General features: G+C 37.4%; 1 protein-coding gene across 5 annotated transcripts in view; it reads left to right on the top strand.

Moving 5' to 3' along the window:
• SESTD1 (SEC14 and spectrin domain containing 1) overlaps positions 1 to 19,481 on the top strand; it is a 134,446-nt gene that overhangs the window by 27,982 nt on the left and 86,983 nt on the right. For 4 of the 5 annotated variants that reach the window (XM_053597673.1, XM_053597672.1, XM_053597674.1 and 1 more), the window contains one exon: positions 16,771 to 16,851. In XM_053597673.1, the coding sequence (XP_053453648.1) occupies positions 16,797 to 16,851 (55 nt within the window). In that variant the 5' untranslated portion in view covers positions 16,771 to 16,796. Of the gene's footprint in view, positions 1 to 841; positions 863 to 16,770; positions 16,852 to 19,481 lie in introns of those variants that run through there. The other variant, XM_053597675.1, reaches the window with a different exon arrangement.

Here is a 19,481-nt window from a genome sequence, read left to right as displayed (position 1 = left end):
TATTGTTATGTTAGTCATCTGAAATGCCATAGAGATACTGGTTTGATTTTCATTTAGGATTTTTTTTATTCTCTCTCATCTTTGTCGATCTCCTTACTTTTCTTTGAGTATGAGTCATATAGCATGGTTTCAAAGTCAGCACCATACAGAAACCACACCAGGGAAGGGCGGGTGGTCCCTGTCAGCTCTTCCACTTCTCTGACCACCTGCCCGTTCCATTTTTCTCCCCCACTCCCTAGGCAGTTACTCTGATTAGTTTCTCATTTATCTAACTCTTTTGTTTTTCTTTACACAAAGTGAACAGGTTAATATATGTCTTCTTTCCTACACAAAAGTGGTACAATGCATATATTCCTGTGTACTTTGCTTTTTCCACTTAACAGTATATTCTGGATATACATATTATTTTAATAACATAAGGAGTTCTTTCTTTTTAGAGTTGCTTAGTACTTCATCGTGTAGATGTACTGATTTCTTTACTCAACCATGGTCCCATCTATGGACATTCAGGTTATTTCCAGTGGTATTTTCCAATTATAAGTAATGCTGCAATGAATAATCTTGTGTAGTATCTATTTTTATACTGTTGCAATGTATCTTCTCCCTTCTCACTTCTTATTTTGACATTTGTCCTCCCCCACTTTTTTTGGATTAACCTTGTCTCTCTCTCTCTCTCTCTGTCTCTCTCTCTTTCTTTCTTTCCTTTCTCCTTCCCTCCTTCCCTCCTTCTTTCCTTCCTTCCTTCCTTGTCTCACTATGTCACCCTAGGTAGAGTACTGTGGCATCAAAGCTCACAGCAACCTCAAACTTTTGGGCTTAAGCAATTCTTTCGCCTCAGCCTCCCAAGTAGCTGGGACTACAGGTACCTGCCACAACGCCCATTTGTTTTTGTTTTGTTTTGTTGTTTCTTTGCTGTTGTTGCAGTTGTCATTGTTGTTTGGCAGGCCTGGGCCGGGTTCGAACCTGCCAGTCCCAGTGTAGATGGCCACTGAGCTATAGGCACCAAGTCATTGTCTGCTTTCTTAATTTAAAATAAATCCAGGATTTTGATTTATGAATTAGATATAATGATTTTTTAAATTCTCTACCTAATTTTGTTAATATTTATTATTTCTATTCTCCATTTTCTCTTGGTTTACTTTGTACTTTTTGAATTAGGAATTTATTTTTCACATAAATATTTAAGGCTACAGATTTTCCACTGTTCAGTGTATTTAATGTGTCTTTTCATATTATGTTTTAGTGTAATAAGTTTTATTTAAGAATAACAAAGAGAAAGTTTAGAGCACTTTCAAAGAGAATTGGAAGCGGGTTCCTCTCATGAAAGAGGGGAGATGAGAGAGATTCCTACTAGTTTTTAGAAAATCTATAATTTCTGTTTGTACTTTTCTATTTCAAGAGTCAATAGTAGCAGGTTTTAGTATTTCAATGTAGAGTGCCCTTTTTTGATTTTATTAGTAATATCTATTTTTATTAGAATTTGCTATCAGAGCATTTGTATTATTCTTCTTTGTGGAACTTACTGTTGCTTTTTAAATGACCTACTGTGTTATTACTTTTTTGGTTAGCATTTATGTCTGCTTAAGAAGGAGGTATTTTATCAGGGTATAAAGATTGATATGTACCTCTAAGATCTACCTATATTACATAGGTATTTTTACATTCAGGGTATAAAGAGTATAAAGGTTGATATAGACCTATACTATCTATTTATGTTTTATGTGCGTTTTTTATATTCTCAGTAAAGTTCATGTGTGTGTGTCCCTGTGTCTTTTTTGCATCCTTGTAATTTCTGTCTTTTAAAGATAGTTGTGTTATTTGATCTTCATTGTGAGTTGTGGCTTATAACATTAATTAGTGTGTCTGTATACTACTAATGGACTGAGTTTGCATTCAAGATGAAGCCTGTGTGCTTCCTGATGTAGAATGAGTCCCAGGCCCTCTAGTCCCTCACTTAGGGCAGGTCCTTTCTACCACAGGTTTGTGTCTTGTGGCAAAATCATTGCAACATCTTTTTGTTCTGCCACTGTCTTTTTTTTTTTTTTTTTGGCCGGGGCTAGGTTTGAACCCGCCACCTCCGGCATATGGGACTGGCGCCCTACTCCTTGAGCCACAGGCGCCGCCCGTCTGCCACTGTCTTTATAGACTATAGCAGATCTCTTCCCCACTCCCATTACACACATGGATGTCTTTGTTAAAAAGGGAATAACCCCCCCAAAAAAAAAACAACAAAAAAAACAACTAAGAGTGTAATTGAGTTATGATACTGAGGCCAGGAAGAATGTTGAGAAACTTTCTTATCTACAACACACACAGAGCATATTTGTTGTCTGTTGTGTCACAGAGGCTGCCCGGTAGCACATGAAATGGCACTAGTCCTCAGCAGTCCCCAGTCTACAGTCCTCAGCAGTTGATAGACTGCAGATTTCTGAGAGGGGAGGGATCATAAGGAGATAGTTCAGGAAAGATGATTGTCTTATTTCCAGTTCTTTTAATTAATAAGCATTGCAGCCAACGTGAGTGAACTTTGGCTGAAGGGAGAGTTAGTAGAAGAATTCTAGTGAATTGCCGGCACTGAGTGGCAGCCCAGTCCCCTTACAGTCCTGAAGCCAGGGTAAGAGGTAAAGCAACTTGGTTAAGGTCATACCACTAATAAGGGGCAAAGTTCAGAGTTGCTCCCAAGTCATTCGGGCTCTGGTCTTTATCATGACACCCTGCCCCCTCTGCTCATTTTTAGGGGATCCGAAAGTAATGTTGAGGACTCCATAGGCAGTGTGGACGTGCTGGTGCCTCCTGCCTAAGCTTTGTACCAGAAGCAGCGATCACTCTTGAGAAAGCCATCTTTACTTTAAATCAATTTTTGTAAATAATTGTCATACTTCCTCATTTTAGAAAATTATATATGTTGTTTTTTTCCCATGAAAAATGGTAGTTGTTCTAATAGCTCCTTTAGAATGTAGTAGTAGTTGATGGTAAAATAGGTATTATTTTTCCTCAACTATTACAAATAATTCACTAGCAAAAATCTTTTATTTTTGACTATTCAAAGAAATCCTAAAGTACAATCACTTGTGTATTCTTTCTGTCAGATAATTTGCTGAATGAGAGGTGGGTGGTAGAATCAGGAGCAATCTAAATAGTGCAAGAAAGTACTATGGGCTCAGAAGTTGTGCAGATAATTAAAGTAAGAAAGTAAAGTGGAGGGGGGGGGTGATAGTAGTAAATATTGTATTCAAAGTTAAGTTGTAACTTCATAAAATGGAAAAATGTACATGTTAAATAGTGACTTTTTCCAAGTGTTGAAACATAGATAATGAATACTCACTTAGATTATCAAAGTGGTAAAAGCAAATAAGCCAAGACATTTCCAGAAGCCGAAAGTCAGAGCTGCCTCGGCATAAAGAAGGCTTTATAAAGTGCCTCTCTTCATTTGTGATGTGAATGGGCTGGGTCCCAAAATGTTTCAGTAAATGTTCCTGAACTCTGTAATTTAATATTCTGTTCAAAGTAAATACATGCTCTATTCGTAGTGCTTTGACAAATTTAAAATTATCTAAGCTTTTTTTTTCCCTTACTTCTTCTTCTGCTTCCTAATTATTCTACTAAGTGGCACCTACATGAGAAAGATGGCAGGATCCTAAGAAGGGAGCTTATTCAGCAAATATTAAATATATATTTTTCATTGGCTGTGCTCCAGGCATTGTCCTAGGTGAACAGACACATTCAAACGATAAAGACAGTACCTATTTTAGATTTCAGAAGTAACTTTTTTGGCTTTATTCACTATATGTAAATAAAATAGATTGCTACTAAATTTGGAACATACTCTGAAGTTGTAAATATGTGTCATAGTCAAAAATCTTGGGCATCTGTTTCTTTTCTGGATCCATCAATGTGACATTTATTGATTCTGCACCTAGAAGATCTGCCTGTTCTTCTGACCAGCCACTGCTATTCACATACCCCAATGAATGAGTGCTGTGGACAGAAAATTTTGCTTTTCTTAGAAATTTAATCACTTAACAAAAAGTATAATATGCTGATAGAGAGTGAGAGGGAGACTGCTGAGAAAATGACTATAGTGACAAAGGCGAGAAAGGCCTAGAGAGACAGGGAATGAAATCCGGAAGCTGGGATTCTGCCTGCCTCCCGGCCTGCTTCTTTTTATCTCTGGCTATCTCATTTATCAGAATTGGTTTCCTCCCTCCTCAGCAGTCCTTGGTGGGGTCTGAATGCTCACGTCTTTCTCTGAGGGCTTTGGAGTATGATGTTGAATAGGAGAATATTTTAAGAGTATGTATAGTCTCTTTTTTGTCTCCTCTTGAGATTTTGAAATAAAATATTATGGCAAATATTTGTAAGGGTTATAGCTGCCTTATTATTTATATTATTTTTAAGGGTTATACATTCTTGGTATGTTTAGTTAGTCTTTTTAAATTTTATTTCAAACATACGGAAACATAGGAAATAGTACAAGGACCACTTTTTACCCATCATCCACTTTCAATAATTATCAACAAGTGGCCGTCCTATTTTCCCATCCCCATTAGTGAGGCCAATCCCAGTGCTGTTGTCTGAATGGCCCCCGCTATTTGTGTGTTGCAAGTTAATCCTCACTGTCAAGAGGAATAGCCTTTGGGAGATGATTAAGTCACAAGGGCCCTGCTCTGAAGAATGGGATTAGCATCCGTATAAAAGGGCTCAAGGTTGAAAGGCGTGCTCTATTGCCTACGTTCTGTCATGTGAAGACACAGTGTTTGAACTCTTTTTGTCCTATCTCTTCTGCCACGAGGACACTTAGATGACATTATTAAAAAAAAAAAAAAAAAGCTTTCACCACGCCCTGAACCTGCCTGTGCCTTGATCTTGGATTTCTCAACCTCCATAATTGTGAGACGTAAGTTTCTACTATTTATAGGTTACCAGGTCTCAGGTTTTTTGTTATAGCAGTGCAAATAGATTAAGTCAACCATATTTCATTAAAGTGTTTGTCACTGCAAGATAAAGTACTCTTTAAAAAACATAACCTTGATATCCTATCTTAAAAAATGAATGTTGCACTTGTTAAAGCTTTTTATTATTCATATTAAAATAAAGCTTGCTATGTTAATCACTGAGAAGATGAGAATTAGTATAACTTAAGGCTTCTGAGTAGGGCCTTTGTAGTAGATACAGGGAAAAAACCAAATGTCTTTTCTTCTTTTGCGTAGTCAACACAGAATACTTCATCTCTGGTCACAAAAATATGTGGCTGTTTTTCCTTACCAGCAAGTAGCCAGTTTTCCAGTGGACACCAGTGGAGTATTCTAAAATGTATGTCAGTTCTGACACTGATAGTATCAGATCCCACAGGTTGAGGGTGAGCCACGAGGCCGCCTCCCCACTTCAGAGGCCATTTGCAAGCCCCCGCTGTGACCGGCGCTTTTGCTGACCACCTGTAAATTGGGATTCCTTTGACTCTCTCCTCAAATTCAATTAATTTGCTAGCGTGGCTTACAGAACTCAGATCAGCTATTACAAAGGATACAGAGCACAGCCACATGGAGGAGATACCCAGGATGAGGTATGTGAGAGCTCTGTGGACATTCTACCCTTCAGCAACTTCAGTGTGTTCAGCAATTTGAAAGTTGCACAAACCCAGCCCTTTGGGTTTTTGTGGAGGGTGCTTTATTATGTTTGATTACATCATTGGCCATTTGATGATAATGCAACCATTGGGCCCCTCGCCCCTCCTTGAAGGTTAGGGTGAGGGTTGGGGAGTGAGGTGAGGGCAGCAAGGTTGTTAGGGGAGTTGGAACTTTAAGTTCCCACCCTCTATCACATGATGGGTTTCCCACACAAATAGCCCCCATCCTGAGGCTGTCTGAAGAGCAGCTGGTCAGCAGTCATCTCATGAACATGCAAAAGCACACTCTTCACTCCAGAGAGTCTAGGGTTTGGGAAGCTCTGTGCGAGGATCCACGGGTAGAGACGGAATGTACAGTACATTTCTTACATCACAGTATCACGCCCTTGGACTCAGACAGCCTTAGGCTTAAATGTCAGTTTTGCTACTTACAAGGTGCATGACCTTGAGCAGATTAACCTCCATTTCCCTAAGCCATAGATTCCTCTGCTGTTAGATGGTGACTGACAACGATTCTAACTTCGTAGGATTGTTGTGAGTTATCAGTGAATACACAGAAGGTGATTAGGATAGTGCTTTGTGCATAAGATGTGATCAGTAATGTTAGCATGATCGCTATTTTTATTTGTGAGTGTGAGGAAATACATTTAATTAGAGATCCCACCTTTTAGGGGAAGGCAATGTTTCAAAGTAATGTGTGTTCAATAATGTTCTCAACCTCTTTCTTAGGGAATACAGAACAATCTTTGTACTGTTCTAATTCAAAGACATGTTTTATACCTTTTTCAAAAGCAAACTTTATTGTAATATCGTTGAAGGGAATAGATATTTAGTCTTTAATCAAATCTTGGATGTCTTTGTGTTGATAAGAAAACTTTGAAATAACCTAAGAAATAAGAACTTTATTTTAATTTTCCCTTGAGGTTAAAAATAAAAAGCAAATCTGAGTTCTCTTTGTAGTATTAATTTATAGTAATAAAGAGTTTGGTTAACCTGTGTATATAATGATGGTGTCAACACTATTGCTTATATTCTCCTTTCTTCCCTTCATTTAATCTATTTAATCTTTTTTCTCATTGTTTCATCCCCTCCAGAATGTACAGTGTTGCAAGAAATTTGTCTTCGCAGCTGAAATTTTTTCATAGCAGTATGTTCTAATTATAGTGTAAGTCAGGAGGATAAATCACTAAGCATATGTAGTTCATTTGACAGACTTTCTGGAAAATATTGTTTACATATTGCTCGTTTCTTTCTTTAATCCTTAAAGTGCACATCATTTTTATCTACATTGTTTTGCTTTACAAAGTGGGCAGTTCTCTTGTTTATTTTTAAAATTATTTTTTGACAGCTTTATTGAGCTAAAATTTATATTCCATACAATTCACCCATTTTAGTTACGCTGTTTATTAATTTTTAGTACATTTCAGAGCTATGCAATAGTCACTACAATTTAATTGTATAATATTTCCATCACCCCTAAAAGAAACATGGTGTCTATTACCAATCGCTCCCCATATCTATCTACCCCAGCCCTAGGCACCCACTGGTCTACCACTTTCCTTCTCTTTGGATTTGCCTAATCTGAATATTTCATATGAATAGAATCATACAATATGTGACTGTTTGTGTCTGCTATCTTTCATATAGTATAATATCTTCAAAGCTTATCCTCTATTATGTATCTATATTTCTTTCTTTTTTTTTCCTTTTGCAGTTTTTGGCCAGGGCTGTGTTTGAACCCACCACCTCCAGCATATGGGGCCGGCACCCTACTCCTTTGAGCTACAGGCGCTGCCCTCATTTTTGTTGCCTAATAGTATTCTATTATGTAGATGTCCATGTTTTGTTTAGCCATATAGAACTGATGGACATTGGGTTGTTTCCATGTGTTGGCTATTACGAATAATGTTGCTAAGAGCATGTACAAGTTTTTGTATAGGTAAGTTTATAATTCATTAAAAATTAACGTACAAAGTACTGGCTTTCTGCTATTGTTTATATGTTTTTAATTTTGATTTTGTTGTGTGACAGTGCAATGTAGCGGGGAGAAACACTAGCCAGCGTTTTTTTTTATTTTTATTTTTATTTTTTGTAGAGACAGAGTCTCACTTTATGGCCCTTGGTAGAGTGCCATGGCCTCACACAGCTCACAGCAACCTCCAACTCCTGGGCTTAAGCGATTCTCTTGCCTCAGCCTCCCGAGTAGCTGGGACTACAGGTGCCTGCCACAACGCCCGGCTATTTTGAATCCTGTGTTTTGCACTGCTCCTCACTTTCTGTGGGCCTTAGGAGGGTAGATCCGTGAATGCTTCCAGATCTCGTTTTTCTTTTCTCTAAAAAGAAAAAGTTTGGAGTAGATGATCTCTGTGTTTCCAACTCTATGATTTATAAATCTGTTATTTTTTTTAATACCCTAAACAATGACTGCTCTGTGCCTCAGACAGAACAAGATAAGTTGTTAGTAGAATTATATGTGAGGATGAAATAGTCTTGGAATATAAAGAGGTATCAGAATAAAATTGCAACTGTTTTAGCCTTTTTGATCAAGAAGACCTTAGTGGGAATGTTTTAACTGTGGCCTCAATGGAGGCCAGTGGTAGAAAACGAATAAACCAGTCGTTAGTGGAGGAAGGAAAATACAGCTACTAGCAATAGATGCCATTTATTGAGTGCTTGCCATCTTAAGAGTATACTAAACACTACATGTACAGATTAGCTCATGGGATTCTCAATTCCGTTTGAGCTAGGTTCAGTGATAAATGCTCATAAAAGAAACAAAAGCAATTGCTAAAACTGCGTAACTAGTAAAGTGGCCATGATTTTTACCACTGCACTGACATGCATTTTAGGGAGGACAACTCTTTGGAACAGAATGCCACAGTAAAGAGATCTTTAGGAAGGGAGGTTTGCTTAGGAAAGATAGCTAACGCTAATCTAACAATCCTATGATGGACAAAAGAAGTGGTCACTCTGAATACTTAATTTTTCATATATTACTTGGTCTATGTAATAGTGAAATGACATTTTAATTATTGAGCAATTTCAAGCATTTACAGTATGTCCAGTATTGTTCGGGTAGTTTTGCCATAAAAAATACCGTATATACATATGTACATATACACACACACACATACATATATATATATTTTTTAATGAGACTTTTATGGAGAATAACTCATGCATTTCACTGGCTTCTTTCTGCCTTGGCATAGTTTCCATTTTTTGGAACAGTTTTCTGTTTTTTAAAGTTAACTTAAAACTTTTTTATACCCTTTTTTAAAAAGAAACTATTTTTACCCCTATAACAAAAATATGTAATATCAAAACCTCAGTTCTTCTTACAGATGTATTATTTTGCTTGAACAAAGGTACTGTTTTATATATTTGTGGTATCTAATATGAACACTAAGCATTAATTTGTATGTCAATTCGTTGGAATTAGGGACTCTATAATCTCTTCCCTCCTTCCTTTTTCCTTCCTTCGCTGAGTAACTAGGTCTGATTTATATGGTAAAAATGTATCTTAAACTATGTTCAGATGCATTAGAATCTTGTATACCTAGAATGCTGGATTTGGTCTGAGCTCAGCTCAATGGAAGGCATGCATGTCTTTGCTGAAAATAGAGGAAGAACATTTCTTTCTAAGAGGAAGATTAGGAGAGAGGATATTTAGTGATAACAGAGAAATTCTGAGTTGAAGAAGACAAGAAACACCTTACGAAAATTGTAGAGGGATTGGAATCTAGAAATCAGATGATGGAATTTATAAAGTTGCTGGGTCTGGATCTGCTTCCCCCTCTGTTGATGGAAGGAGACCTCACCCAGCCAGGTGAACGCAGTAGACACATGCACGCTTTAGAAAAGAAAGGGGTTCAGGCTTCGGGAGCATGACAAAAGGCTCCGATGCAGAAGGTGTGCATTTTGAGAGCTTATCGCAAGGAACCAGGAGCAGGGGGTGCACACTGCAGCTGGGGATGCCAGAAGTATCTTTACCCTCCTGTAATTCCACAAGTGTGATTTGCTTCTCTGAAGCAGTGATTTATTTTCCTTTTTGCTGCCCTGATTTTGGTGAAGAGGAAGTCAAAATGAGGATTTATCCTCACATTAACACAGATAAGAGCCAATGATTTAAAAAATATTTATATATTGAAGACATTTTAAAACCTGAACCTTCAAAAATGGAGGTTTGCAGCTACCAAGGATTTGGCAGAATTGCTAGAGAGGTGAGCCCTGAAGGATGGATTTCCTCTGCTTCTAACCTTTGTGGACATCAGTGTTGTATAGCTCTTGAGGAGAACGGGCAGGGTGAAGAGGGTGGTCTAGTAGTGATTGCTTATATCGTACAGAAGTTTTTGGAAAGGATTAAAAGTGATGGGCTGTCATTACCATTGGTAGTAGACATCTGAATTTTCAAAGCTTAAGGACTTTTAATGTCTCACTGGACCACTTAAGGTAAAGTTCTCATCTCTCAAGGTAGATGACCAGTATTTTCACAGAAAAACTCAATAAAAATCTTGAAGTCTTTTTCTTTTTTCCTTCTTCCTCTTTTCTTCCTTCACCATAACTAAGTCTGATTCATGTGGTAAAAATGGTATTTAGTAATATTTTAGCTTTTAGGTTTTAGAGGAATTACACTCTATGATAGACCTGTATGCATAAAATAAGTCATTGTTTTATCATTCTTGTTTTAAATCTAAGAGATTGTTCTTTCATTTAGAATTTCTAATATTGTTATAAAACCAGATTATTAACCATACACTGGCATCTGCAACAACACAAAAAATTGCATAAATTTTCCACTGTCACTCTGTTTCATTGATGTAGTGCTCTAAAGCCAAGCAGCATTGGTTTATTTATGCATAGTGTTACATATGGCTGTATGACGTTATTAACCCAGCCAGGGAGCGCTAAGTACCTATACGTGTGTTCATATGTTCGTTTGTTTTAATTGCCAAGATTGCTCTTGTTTTGTAATAACAGTTGAAAGTATTTCTAATCTCCATTTAAGAATAGCTGTAGCTGTATCATGTACAAGAAATACAAAGCTGAGAAGCCTACATTCTGATTTTGCTCATTGCCATTATGTGTCTACATGATGTTGACTTATGTAGAGATGATTTAGGTACCCTTAGGCTATCCTAATAGGCTTTCCCTGGTTGCTAAAAAATGCTCTTTGAAGAATCTAACTGAATCTTCCAAATAAACTGGTTGATTTATGCTTATTGAGGAAGGAGTTCCAGTTCACCCACTCATATCATCAATTACAATCTCTTATGAAATGCAATTTGCCCAGTCTTGATTAAAAGGCCTGGCAATCCTCTTTCCTGCTACTCAATATATCCTCTGCTGCCCTCTAATGGCCGACCATCAATGTTACCCGCTGATGTCCATCTTAATAGCCATCAGGAACCTGCCTTTCTCCAGCCTCCAGCAACTTAGGTAGCTATTGCATCTCTTTGAAGGAAAATCATGCACGTGTGAATCTTGACTGCCCATTAAGGTTTTGCCATTCAGGTCACTGCGATAATGTTAGGATTTCCAGTGTGTTTTGCCTTACTGTTTGTTTCACATATTTGTTCATTTTATTGTTCTTTTATCTATCTACTAATTCATCAGGTCTTTTGTGGCATTCTTTTGCCTCAATATAGTAGGTTCTTAGTATAAATTTGTTGAGTGGATGAATGGATGAATGAATAAATACAAAAATGCATGAAACTTGGTCTCTGCTCTTAAGGAGAGAAGATATCAACTTAATTACTAGTTAGTAGCCCTTATTTTCCTCTTTTTAATTTTCTAAAATCTTGGGAAAGATGATCAAACTGGAAGATGAATACAAATATTAGTGGAACCCTAGGCTCCCCACATTTTTAGTTCTTAGAATTCATCATCCCTAACTGTGGAAGGGCTCTGTTTCAGGTAGAATTTACTTTGTACCTAGAAATGATGAATTTGGTCCTTCTTGTTTTTTGTAGAAGGTGACACACAGTGATGGTTTCATTTTCATTTATATTCATCAGTCTTCAAGCCTTCATCTGCTATAAACTCTGGCTTTCTGCCTCCTTTATATTTAATAAACTGTGACTTAAAATAGGTCCTGTTTTAAATGACCATATGTGAAATACAACAAGTACAGTGGTGTGTACTTAGTTTTTTCTTTGTTAAATATGTTACGAATGCCTTAATTCTTCTATTTATTAGCCTGCTTTATTTTTCATTATACTTTTCATTGTTTTATGTCAGGTAAATGTTCATTTGCCTCATTACTTGTTTAAAAGTATAATCCACTCATATATTAAGATCGAATAATTATTTTCTTGTGAAAAATAAAAATCTTTGTTCCAGTGGGGAACATGAACTGGAACTTTTATGTTATTCACATTTTATTGTAGAGATGGTGGTGGTTAGTTGTATTTTGCAAGATTTCCCCTTTGTTTTGTGTATTTATTTTTATATTATCTGTTTTAACCAATCTATGAGATATTAAAATAACCAGAAGGGCAAATTCTTTTTTTTAATGGCTGTGCTGAAAACTAGAAAACAAGTAACTTTTGAAAAATGAAATTTAATTTGAAGTAGTGGGACAGTAATTATTTTTCATTAGCCATCTCTTTCGTGACAATGGTGAAAGAGATTGATGGAAAGAGAGCTGTAGAAGGGAGGAAGCTATAGAGTAAAAGTAATTATTTTTGTGTCTTGATGACTGCTTTATGTTTTATCTATCAGTTCATTTGATCTTGGTTCACACACCTGTTTTTCTCATTACTTTAACCTACTTTTTCAGGATATTTTTAACACCAAACAACAAAACAAGCTGTTGGATTAAAAAAGTAAACAAGGCGGTCTGTAAAGCTGTTGTCCCCACCCCCACAGAGCTGAGCAGCAGACCATCACTGCCTAATGTCCACTCCTGCCCAATCTCCCCCATCCCCCATCTGTGGAAGCATTTTTGTCTTCCATGAAACTGGTCCTAAGTGCCAAAAAGGTTGGAGGTTGCTGGGGTAAAGTAAAGGAAAGTTTGGATAAAGCACCTGTCCCTGAAGAGACAGTGATAAAATGAAGGATTGCTTCCAGATAATAATAGTTTGCCAAAGTAAATCCAGACCAAGAAACTGAAATCCTTTGGCTCTTCCCTTCAAGTATATGGAAAAAACAATGGTGAAAAATTAAACTTGAGCACTTATTGGCACAAAATCACTCACAAAGCTTCAGTAGCCTAGGTTTTACTACAGGGATCCCCTGCAACTTTTATGCCTCGTAGGGATCTTGGGGATCCCATATGTTCTTATCTCTTGGGTCCTATTTAATTCAGCTTTACAATGACCCGGGTTAAAACCTCAACATATTGGTGAGCATTCTTATTCAAAACAAATGGCAGAAGATTAAAAAAAAAAAAAAAGGGCTTAAGTGATCAGAGATGCTGTCTACTAACCCTAAATTGTAGTTATGCGTCTTACACCAATCAGATTTCACCACTGACTAAAAAAGAAGTAACTAAAGTGTAATTTACAGAATTGATGAGAAGAATGGAGAAGTAGGCTTAAAAACAGAAATTGGAGGCAGCTGAGAATTTGTGCTCACAGCATAGGAAAAATCTCAGTAGGAAGCCAGTTCTCTTTGTAGATTAAGTTGTCTCTGCCACTGCATTACTTTTAGCACACTGTACCCTATAAATGCATTAATGTACACAGTTATGATTTAATAAATAAAATAAAGATTGAAATCCTCTGTGGGAGCATCCCATTGACAGCCTGGGTCGGACATTTTGCTTGTAGCTTTCAGGAGCCCATGAGGTCTAACTGTTTTTTATAATAATTCTTAGGTATCATTGGATTAAAAAACTGTAAATTTTTTTTGAACAATTTAAACAAGTAAAAAAGTTGTATTGACATTTGCAAGGATGGTATAAAATCATGGATAGGCAGAAGTGCTAGTGCCATAGCGTGAGTCATAGCATTGCTTTACTAGTGAGTTTTATGCTTTTGTGTGTTCTCATGATGGTAATGTCCTTTTATTGCCAGGGGTTAGCCTTCCTTGAGCATTTCTTGTGGGGCCATTCTATTGATAATAAATTCCTTTTGCATTCTCTGGTCTGAGAATAATTAGTTTCTCTTTCATTTATGAAGGATAATTTTACTAGATATAGTATTCTTGGATGGTGTTTGTTTTCTTTCAGCATTTTGAAAATATCATCTTATTCTCTTCTGGACTATAAGGTTTCTGCTGAGAAATTAGCTGTTAGTTTGATGGAGTTTCCATTACAGATGACCAGAGGCATTTCTCTTGCTGTTTTTAGGATTTGCTGTTATCATTGTCTTGAGACTTTCTCTTTTTTTTTTTTTTTTTAGACAGAGTCTTACTCTGTCACCCTGGCTACCTGGCTAGAGTGCTGTGGTGTCAGAGCTCACAGGCACCACAAATTTCTGGGGTCAAGTGATCCTCTTGCCTCAGCCTCCCCAGTAGCTGTGACTATAGGTGCCTACCACAATGCCTATCTAGTTTTTCTATTTTTAGTAGAGCCAAAGTCTCGCTCTTGCTCAGGCTGGTCTCAGACTTCTGGACTCAAGCAATCTATCCTCCTTGGCCTTCCAGAGTGCTAGGATTACAGGCATGAGCCACCACGCCTGGCTTCTTTGGTTATTTTTTAAGGAATATCTTTCTCTTTGGCAAATTTCTCATTTATGTTCTGAATTGTTTTTCTGATTTTTAAAATTCTTTTCCAGAATCGTCTTGTATCTCACTGATCTTTTTGAAAGTCATTATTTTGAATTTTTTCTCTGTGATTTTAACATTTTTTTTTTTTTGATGAAGGTCTATTGCTAGAGAACTATTGTGTTCCTTTGCAGGTGTTATATTTCTTTGTCTTTTTATGTTTCCTATAGCCTTATGTTGATATTTGCACATCTGGCATGGCAGTTGCTTCTTTACATTTTTAAACTTATCTTAATAAATGTGGACTTTTTCCTGAAGGTTCACCAGGAAAACCTTCGTTGGTTAGATAGGGCACTTTGGCTTTGATTCTGGATGCATGAAGTAGTGCAGTCTCTTTATGATTTCTTTGGCTGTAAACAGTATTATTGATATCTTTGATTTCCTTAAAAGGTTAATGTGTGGTTAATAGTGGAAATGGACCATTCATTAGGTAGGCAGATCAGTGTCCAGGCCTCTAAGTGGCACTTGCAAGTAGGTGCCAGCTGAGGTGGTAGTGGCCCAAAGTTTAGTAGGCCCAACCTCAGGCCTCTGGATGGAGTGTTCAGGTGTTTAAGATGACAGATTGGATTGGGCAGTTCCTAGATCCTCAGGCTATGTACTCTTTTTGTGGGTGTGTGCTACATCTCGCTCCCCAAGAGTGAGAGCAGGCATTGGTGGGTAGCTGTCAGACCCCAAGCAGAGTGCTTAGGTGAGAGGCAGCAGTAGCTGCACTGAAGCCTGGCCCTGGACAGAGTGTTCTTACTCTATTGTTCAGGCTAGCAGAGGGGCATAATCACAGCTCACTGTAACCTCAAATTACTGGTCTTGAGTTATCTTCCTACCTCAGCTTTTTCCCAGCTAGGTTATTTATTATTATTTGTAAAGGTGAGGTCTGTTTAGACTGGTCTTGAACTCCTGGCCTCAATCAGTCCTCTCATCTTGGCTTCCTTAGAGCTATTATGCCCAGCCAATATCTGGGATTTAAAAAAAAAAAAAAAAAGACTAGATTTTTTTCTGGGCAAGGCTATGACTTGAGTTTTGAGCTCCAGCTGGCAGTTTAGTGCCTAAAATGGGAAAGGTTCCTAGCTGGTGTTTGTTGAATAAGTAATATACTTTGAATGTAAAGAGTCATATTTTCTGCTCTACTGGGAAATTGTTTTCAAGAGTGTTTGCTTACACTAAATGCAGTAAGATTTCACAATGCACGCCAAGGAACTGCCGTATGTTGTGATGGTGGGTAGGTATAAGATGAGCCAGTGGAAGAAGGGACAAAATGTGATGGAGAATATGCTGTTAGACATGAAACTAACTATAAGAGGATGAGAGAATTGAACATCTGAATTGCTTATTTTGTTTTATTTTAAAGGTCCCACTCTTTTCAAAATCCTATTTTGAGAATTTACTGAGCTGGCCAAGCTTCTGAATGCTTGTCACGACAAACCACCCATTTAAGGGAAACTGTCTTACTCTTGCTGTAAGCTCTTGACGGCTTGGCCAAACAGACCCTGGAAAACTGAACCAAGAAGAACAAATTGTGGCCTAGGACAAAAAGATGTCCTGGGATAATGAAATTTTTCCTTAGAGAATTTAAAACTATAAAATGTGGGTAGATGGAGATAGTTTGCAGTGGGAGAAAAAACAAACAGTGTATTTGGAAATATTTTGAGGTAAAAATGAGGATACTATGTGTTATAGGGAAGCAAAAATTAAGAGATATCGGGGAAAGCCATTCAATAGTGGAGTGGAAAGAATAAAATATTTGGAAGTAAGCTGCACAATTGATAAAGAAAGCAACTAAAGATTGCCTCATTCCTTTATTTTATTGAGCTACTTTTATGTACTACACAAAGTTGAGCCCAAGAGTATTGCTCTGAAAAACAATTAAGCCAGTTATTCATTATTCTCCATCAGCTATCATATTGTCTACCACAGGACTTTTTTTTTGAGAGAAGAGTCATTTTGTCGTCCTCAGTAGAGTACTATGGCATCATAGCTCACAGCAACCTTAAATTCTTGGACTTAAGCGATTCACTTGCCTCAGCCTCCTGAGTATCTGGGAATACAGGTGCCCGCCACAATACCCAGCTATTGTTAGAGACAGGGTCTTGCTGTGACTCAGGCTGGTCTTGAACCCATGAGCTCAGGCAGTCCACCCACCTCGGCCTCCCAGAGTGCTAGGATTACAGGCGTGAGCCACCGTGGCCTACCTTAGGATTTTTGAAAATGAAACTTTGGTTGTCACAACTGGGAAAGAGAGATACTATTGGTATTTAGTAAGTAGAGGCCAAGGATACTGGTAACTGTTCTACAATGCAGAGGATAACTCCCTACAAAAAGAATTATGTGGCTCAATGTCAAAAAATAGAAGGGTGAGAAACTCTGGGATAAACCATCATAAGTATGTGTTTCATAGAAAAAATATTGCTAGTTGACATTTTAAATTTTTGTGTTTTCAGGAAAAAACGAAGTTCGCTGGAGTAACATGGAGGCCTCAGTAATATTACCTATTCTAAAGAAGAAACTAGCCTTCCTTTCAGGTATGTTTTCTTCTTAAAATCAAAAGTGTTTGATATATAATATTGTTTAAACTTTTCTTTATAAGTTTGACAGGAATACATTTTGTTTTTCTTTTTATTTTTTTTTATTGTTGGGGATTCATTGAGGGTACAATAAGCCAGGTTACACTGATTGCAATTGTTAGGTAAAGTCCCTCTTGCAATCATGTCTTGCCCCGATAAAGTGTGACACACACCAAGGCCCCACCCCCCTCCCTCCGTCCCTCTTTCTGCTTCCCCCCCCATAACCTTAATTGTCATTAATTGTCCTCATATCAAAATTGAGTACATAGGATTCATCCTTCTCCATTCTTGTGATGCTTTACTAAGAATAATGTCTTCCACTTCCATCCAGGTTAATACAAAGGATGTAAAGTCTCCTTTTTTTTTAATGGCTGAATAGTATTCCATGGTATACATATACCACAGCTTGTTAATCCATTCCTGGGTTGGTGGGCATTTAGGCTGTTTCCACATTTTGGTGATTGTAAATTGAGCTGCAATAAACAGTCTACTACAAGTGTCCTTATGATAAAAGGATTTTTTTCCTTCTGGGTAGATGCCCAGTAATGGGATTGCAGGATCAAATGGGAGGTCTAGCTTGAGTGCTTTGAGGTTTCTCCATACTTCCTTCCAGAAAGGTTGTATTAGTTTGCAGTCCCACCAGCAGTGTCAAAGTGTTCCCTTCTCTCCACATCCACGCCAGCATCTGCAGTTTTGAGATCTTGTGATGTGGGCCATTCTCACTGGGGTTAGATGATATCTCAGGGTTGTTTTGATTTGCATTTCTCTAATATATAGAGGTGATGAACATTTTTTCATGTGTTTGTTAGCCATTCGTCTGTCATCTTTAGAGAAGGTTCTATTCATGTCTCTTGCCCATTGATATATGGGATTGTTGGCTTTTTTCATGTGGATTAATTTGAGTTCTCTGTAGATCCTAGTTATCAAGCTTTTGTCTGATTGAAAATATGCAAATATCCTTTCCCATTGTGTAGGTTGTCTCTTTGCTTTGGTTATTGTCTCCTTAGCTGTACAGAAGCTTTTCAGTTTAATGAAGTCCCATTTGTTTATTTTTGTTGTTGTTGCAATTGCCATGGCAGTCTTCTTCATGAAGTCTTCCCCCAGGCCAATATCTTCCAGTGTTTTTCCTATGCTTTCTTGGAGGATTTTTATTGTTTCATGCCTTAAATTTAAGTCCTTTATCCATCTTGAATCAATTTTTGTGAGTGGAGAAGGGTGTGGGTCCAGTTTCAGTCTTTTACATGTAGACATCCAGTTCTCCCAACACCATTTATTGAATAGGGAGTCTTTCCCCCAAGGTAAGTTCTTGTTTGGTTTATCGAAGATTAGGTGGTTGTAAGATGTTAGTTTCATTTCTTGATGTTCAATTCGATTCCAAGTGTCTATGTCTCTGTTTTTGTGCCAGTACCATGCTGTCTTGACCACTATGGCTTTGTAGTACAGATTAAAATCTGGTATGCTGATGCCCCCAGCTTTATTTTTGTTACTAAGAACTGCCTTAGCTATACGGGGTTTTTTCCGGTTCCATACAAAACGCAGAATCATTTTTTCCAAATCTTGAAAGTACGATGTAGGTACTTTGATAGGAATGGCATTGAATAGGTAGATTGCTTTGGGAAGTATAGACATTTTAACAATGTTGATTCTTCCCATCCATGAGCATGGTATGTTCTTCCATTTGTTAATATCCTCTGCTATTTCCTTTCTGAGGATTTCATAGTTTTCTTTATAGAGGTCCTTCACCTCCTTCATTAGGTATATTCCTAGGTATTTCATTTTCTTTGAAACTATTGTTAAAGGAGTTGTGTCCTTAATTAGCTTCTCATCTTGATTGTTATTGGTGTATACAAAGGCTACTGACTTGTGGACATTGATTTTATATCCTAAAACATTACTGTACTTTTTGATGACTTCTAGGAGTCTTGTGGTTGAGTCTTTGGGGTTCTCTAAGTATAAGATCATGTCGTCAGCAAAGAGGGAGAGTTTGACCTCCTCTGCTCCCATTTGGATTCCCTTTATTTCCTTATCTTGCCTAATTGTATTGGCTAGAACTTCCAGCACTACATTGAATAGTAAAGGTGACAGAGGACAACCTTGTCTGGTTCCAGTTCTAAGAGGAAAAGCTTTCAGTTTTACTCCATTCAGTAAGATATTGGCTGTGGGTTTGTCATAGATAGCTTCAATCAGTTTTAGAAATGTGCCACCTATGCCTATACTCTTCAGTGTTCTAATTAGAAAAGGATGCTGGATTTTATCAAATGCTTATTCTGCATCTATTGAGAGGATCATGTGATCTTTATTTTTGCCTCTGTTAATATGGTGGATAACGTTTATGGACTTGCGTATGTTAAACCAACCTTGCATCCCTGGGATGAAGCCTACTTGATCATGATGAATGACTTTTTTGATGATAAGCTGTAATCTGTTGGCTCGGATTTTGTTGAGAATTTTTTATTCTATTTTCATGAATGAGATTGGTCTGAAATTCTCCTTTTTGTTTGGGTCTTTTCCTGGTTTTGGTATCAGGGTGATGTTTGCTTCATAGAATGTGTTGGGGAAGATTCCTTCTTCCTCAATTTTTTGCAAAA

Source organism: Nycticebus coucang, chromosome 7 (genome assembly GCF_027406575.1).
Source record: "Nycticebus coucang isolate mNycCou1 chromosome 7, mNycCou1.pri, whole genome shotgun sequence".
NCBI lineage: Eukaryota > Metazoa > Chordata > Mammalia > Primates > Lorisidae > Nycticebus > Nycticebus coucang.
The sequence above is the reverse complement of the archived record's forward strand: the minus strand, read 5'-3'. Positions and strand labels throughout refer to the sequence as shown.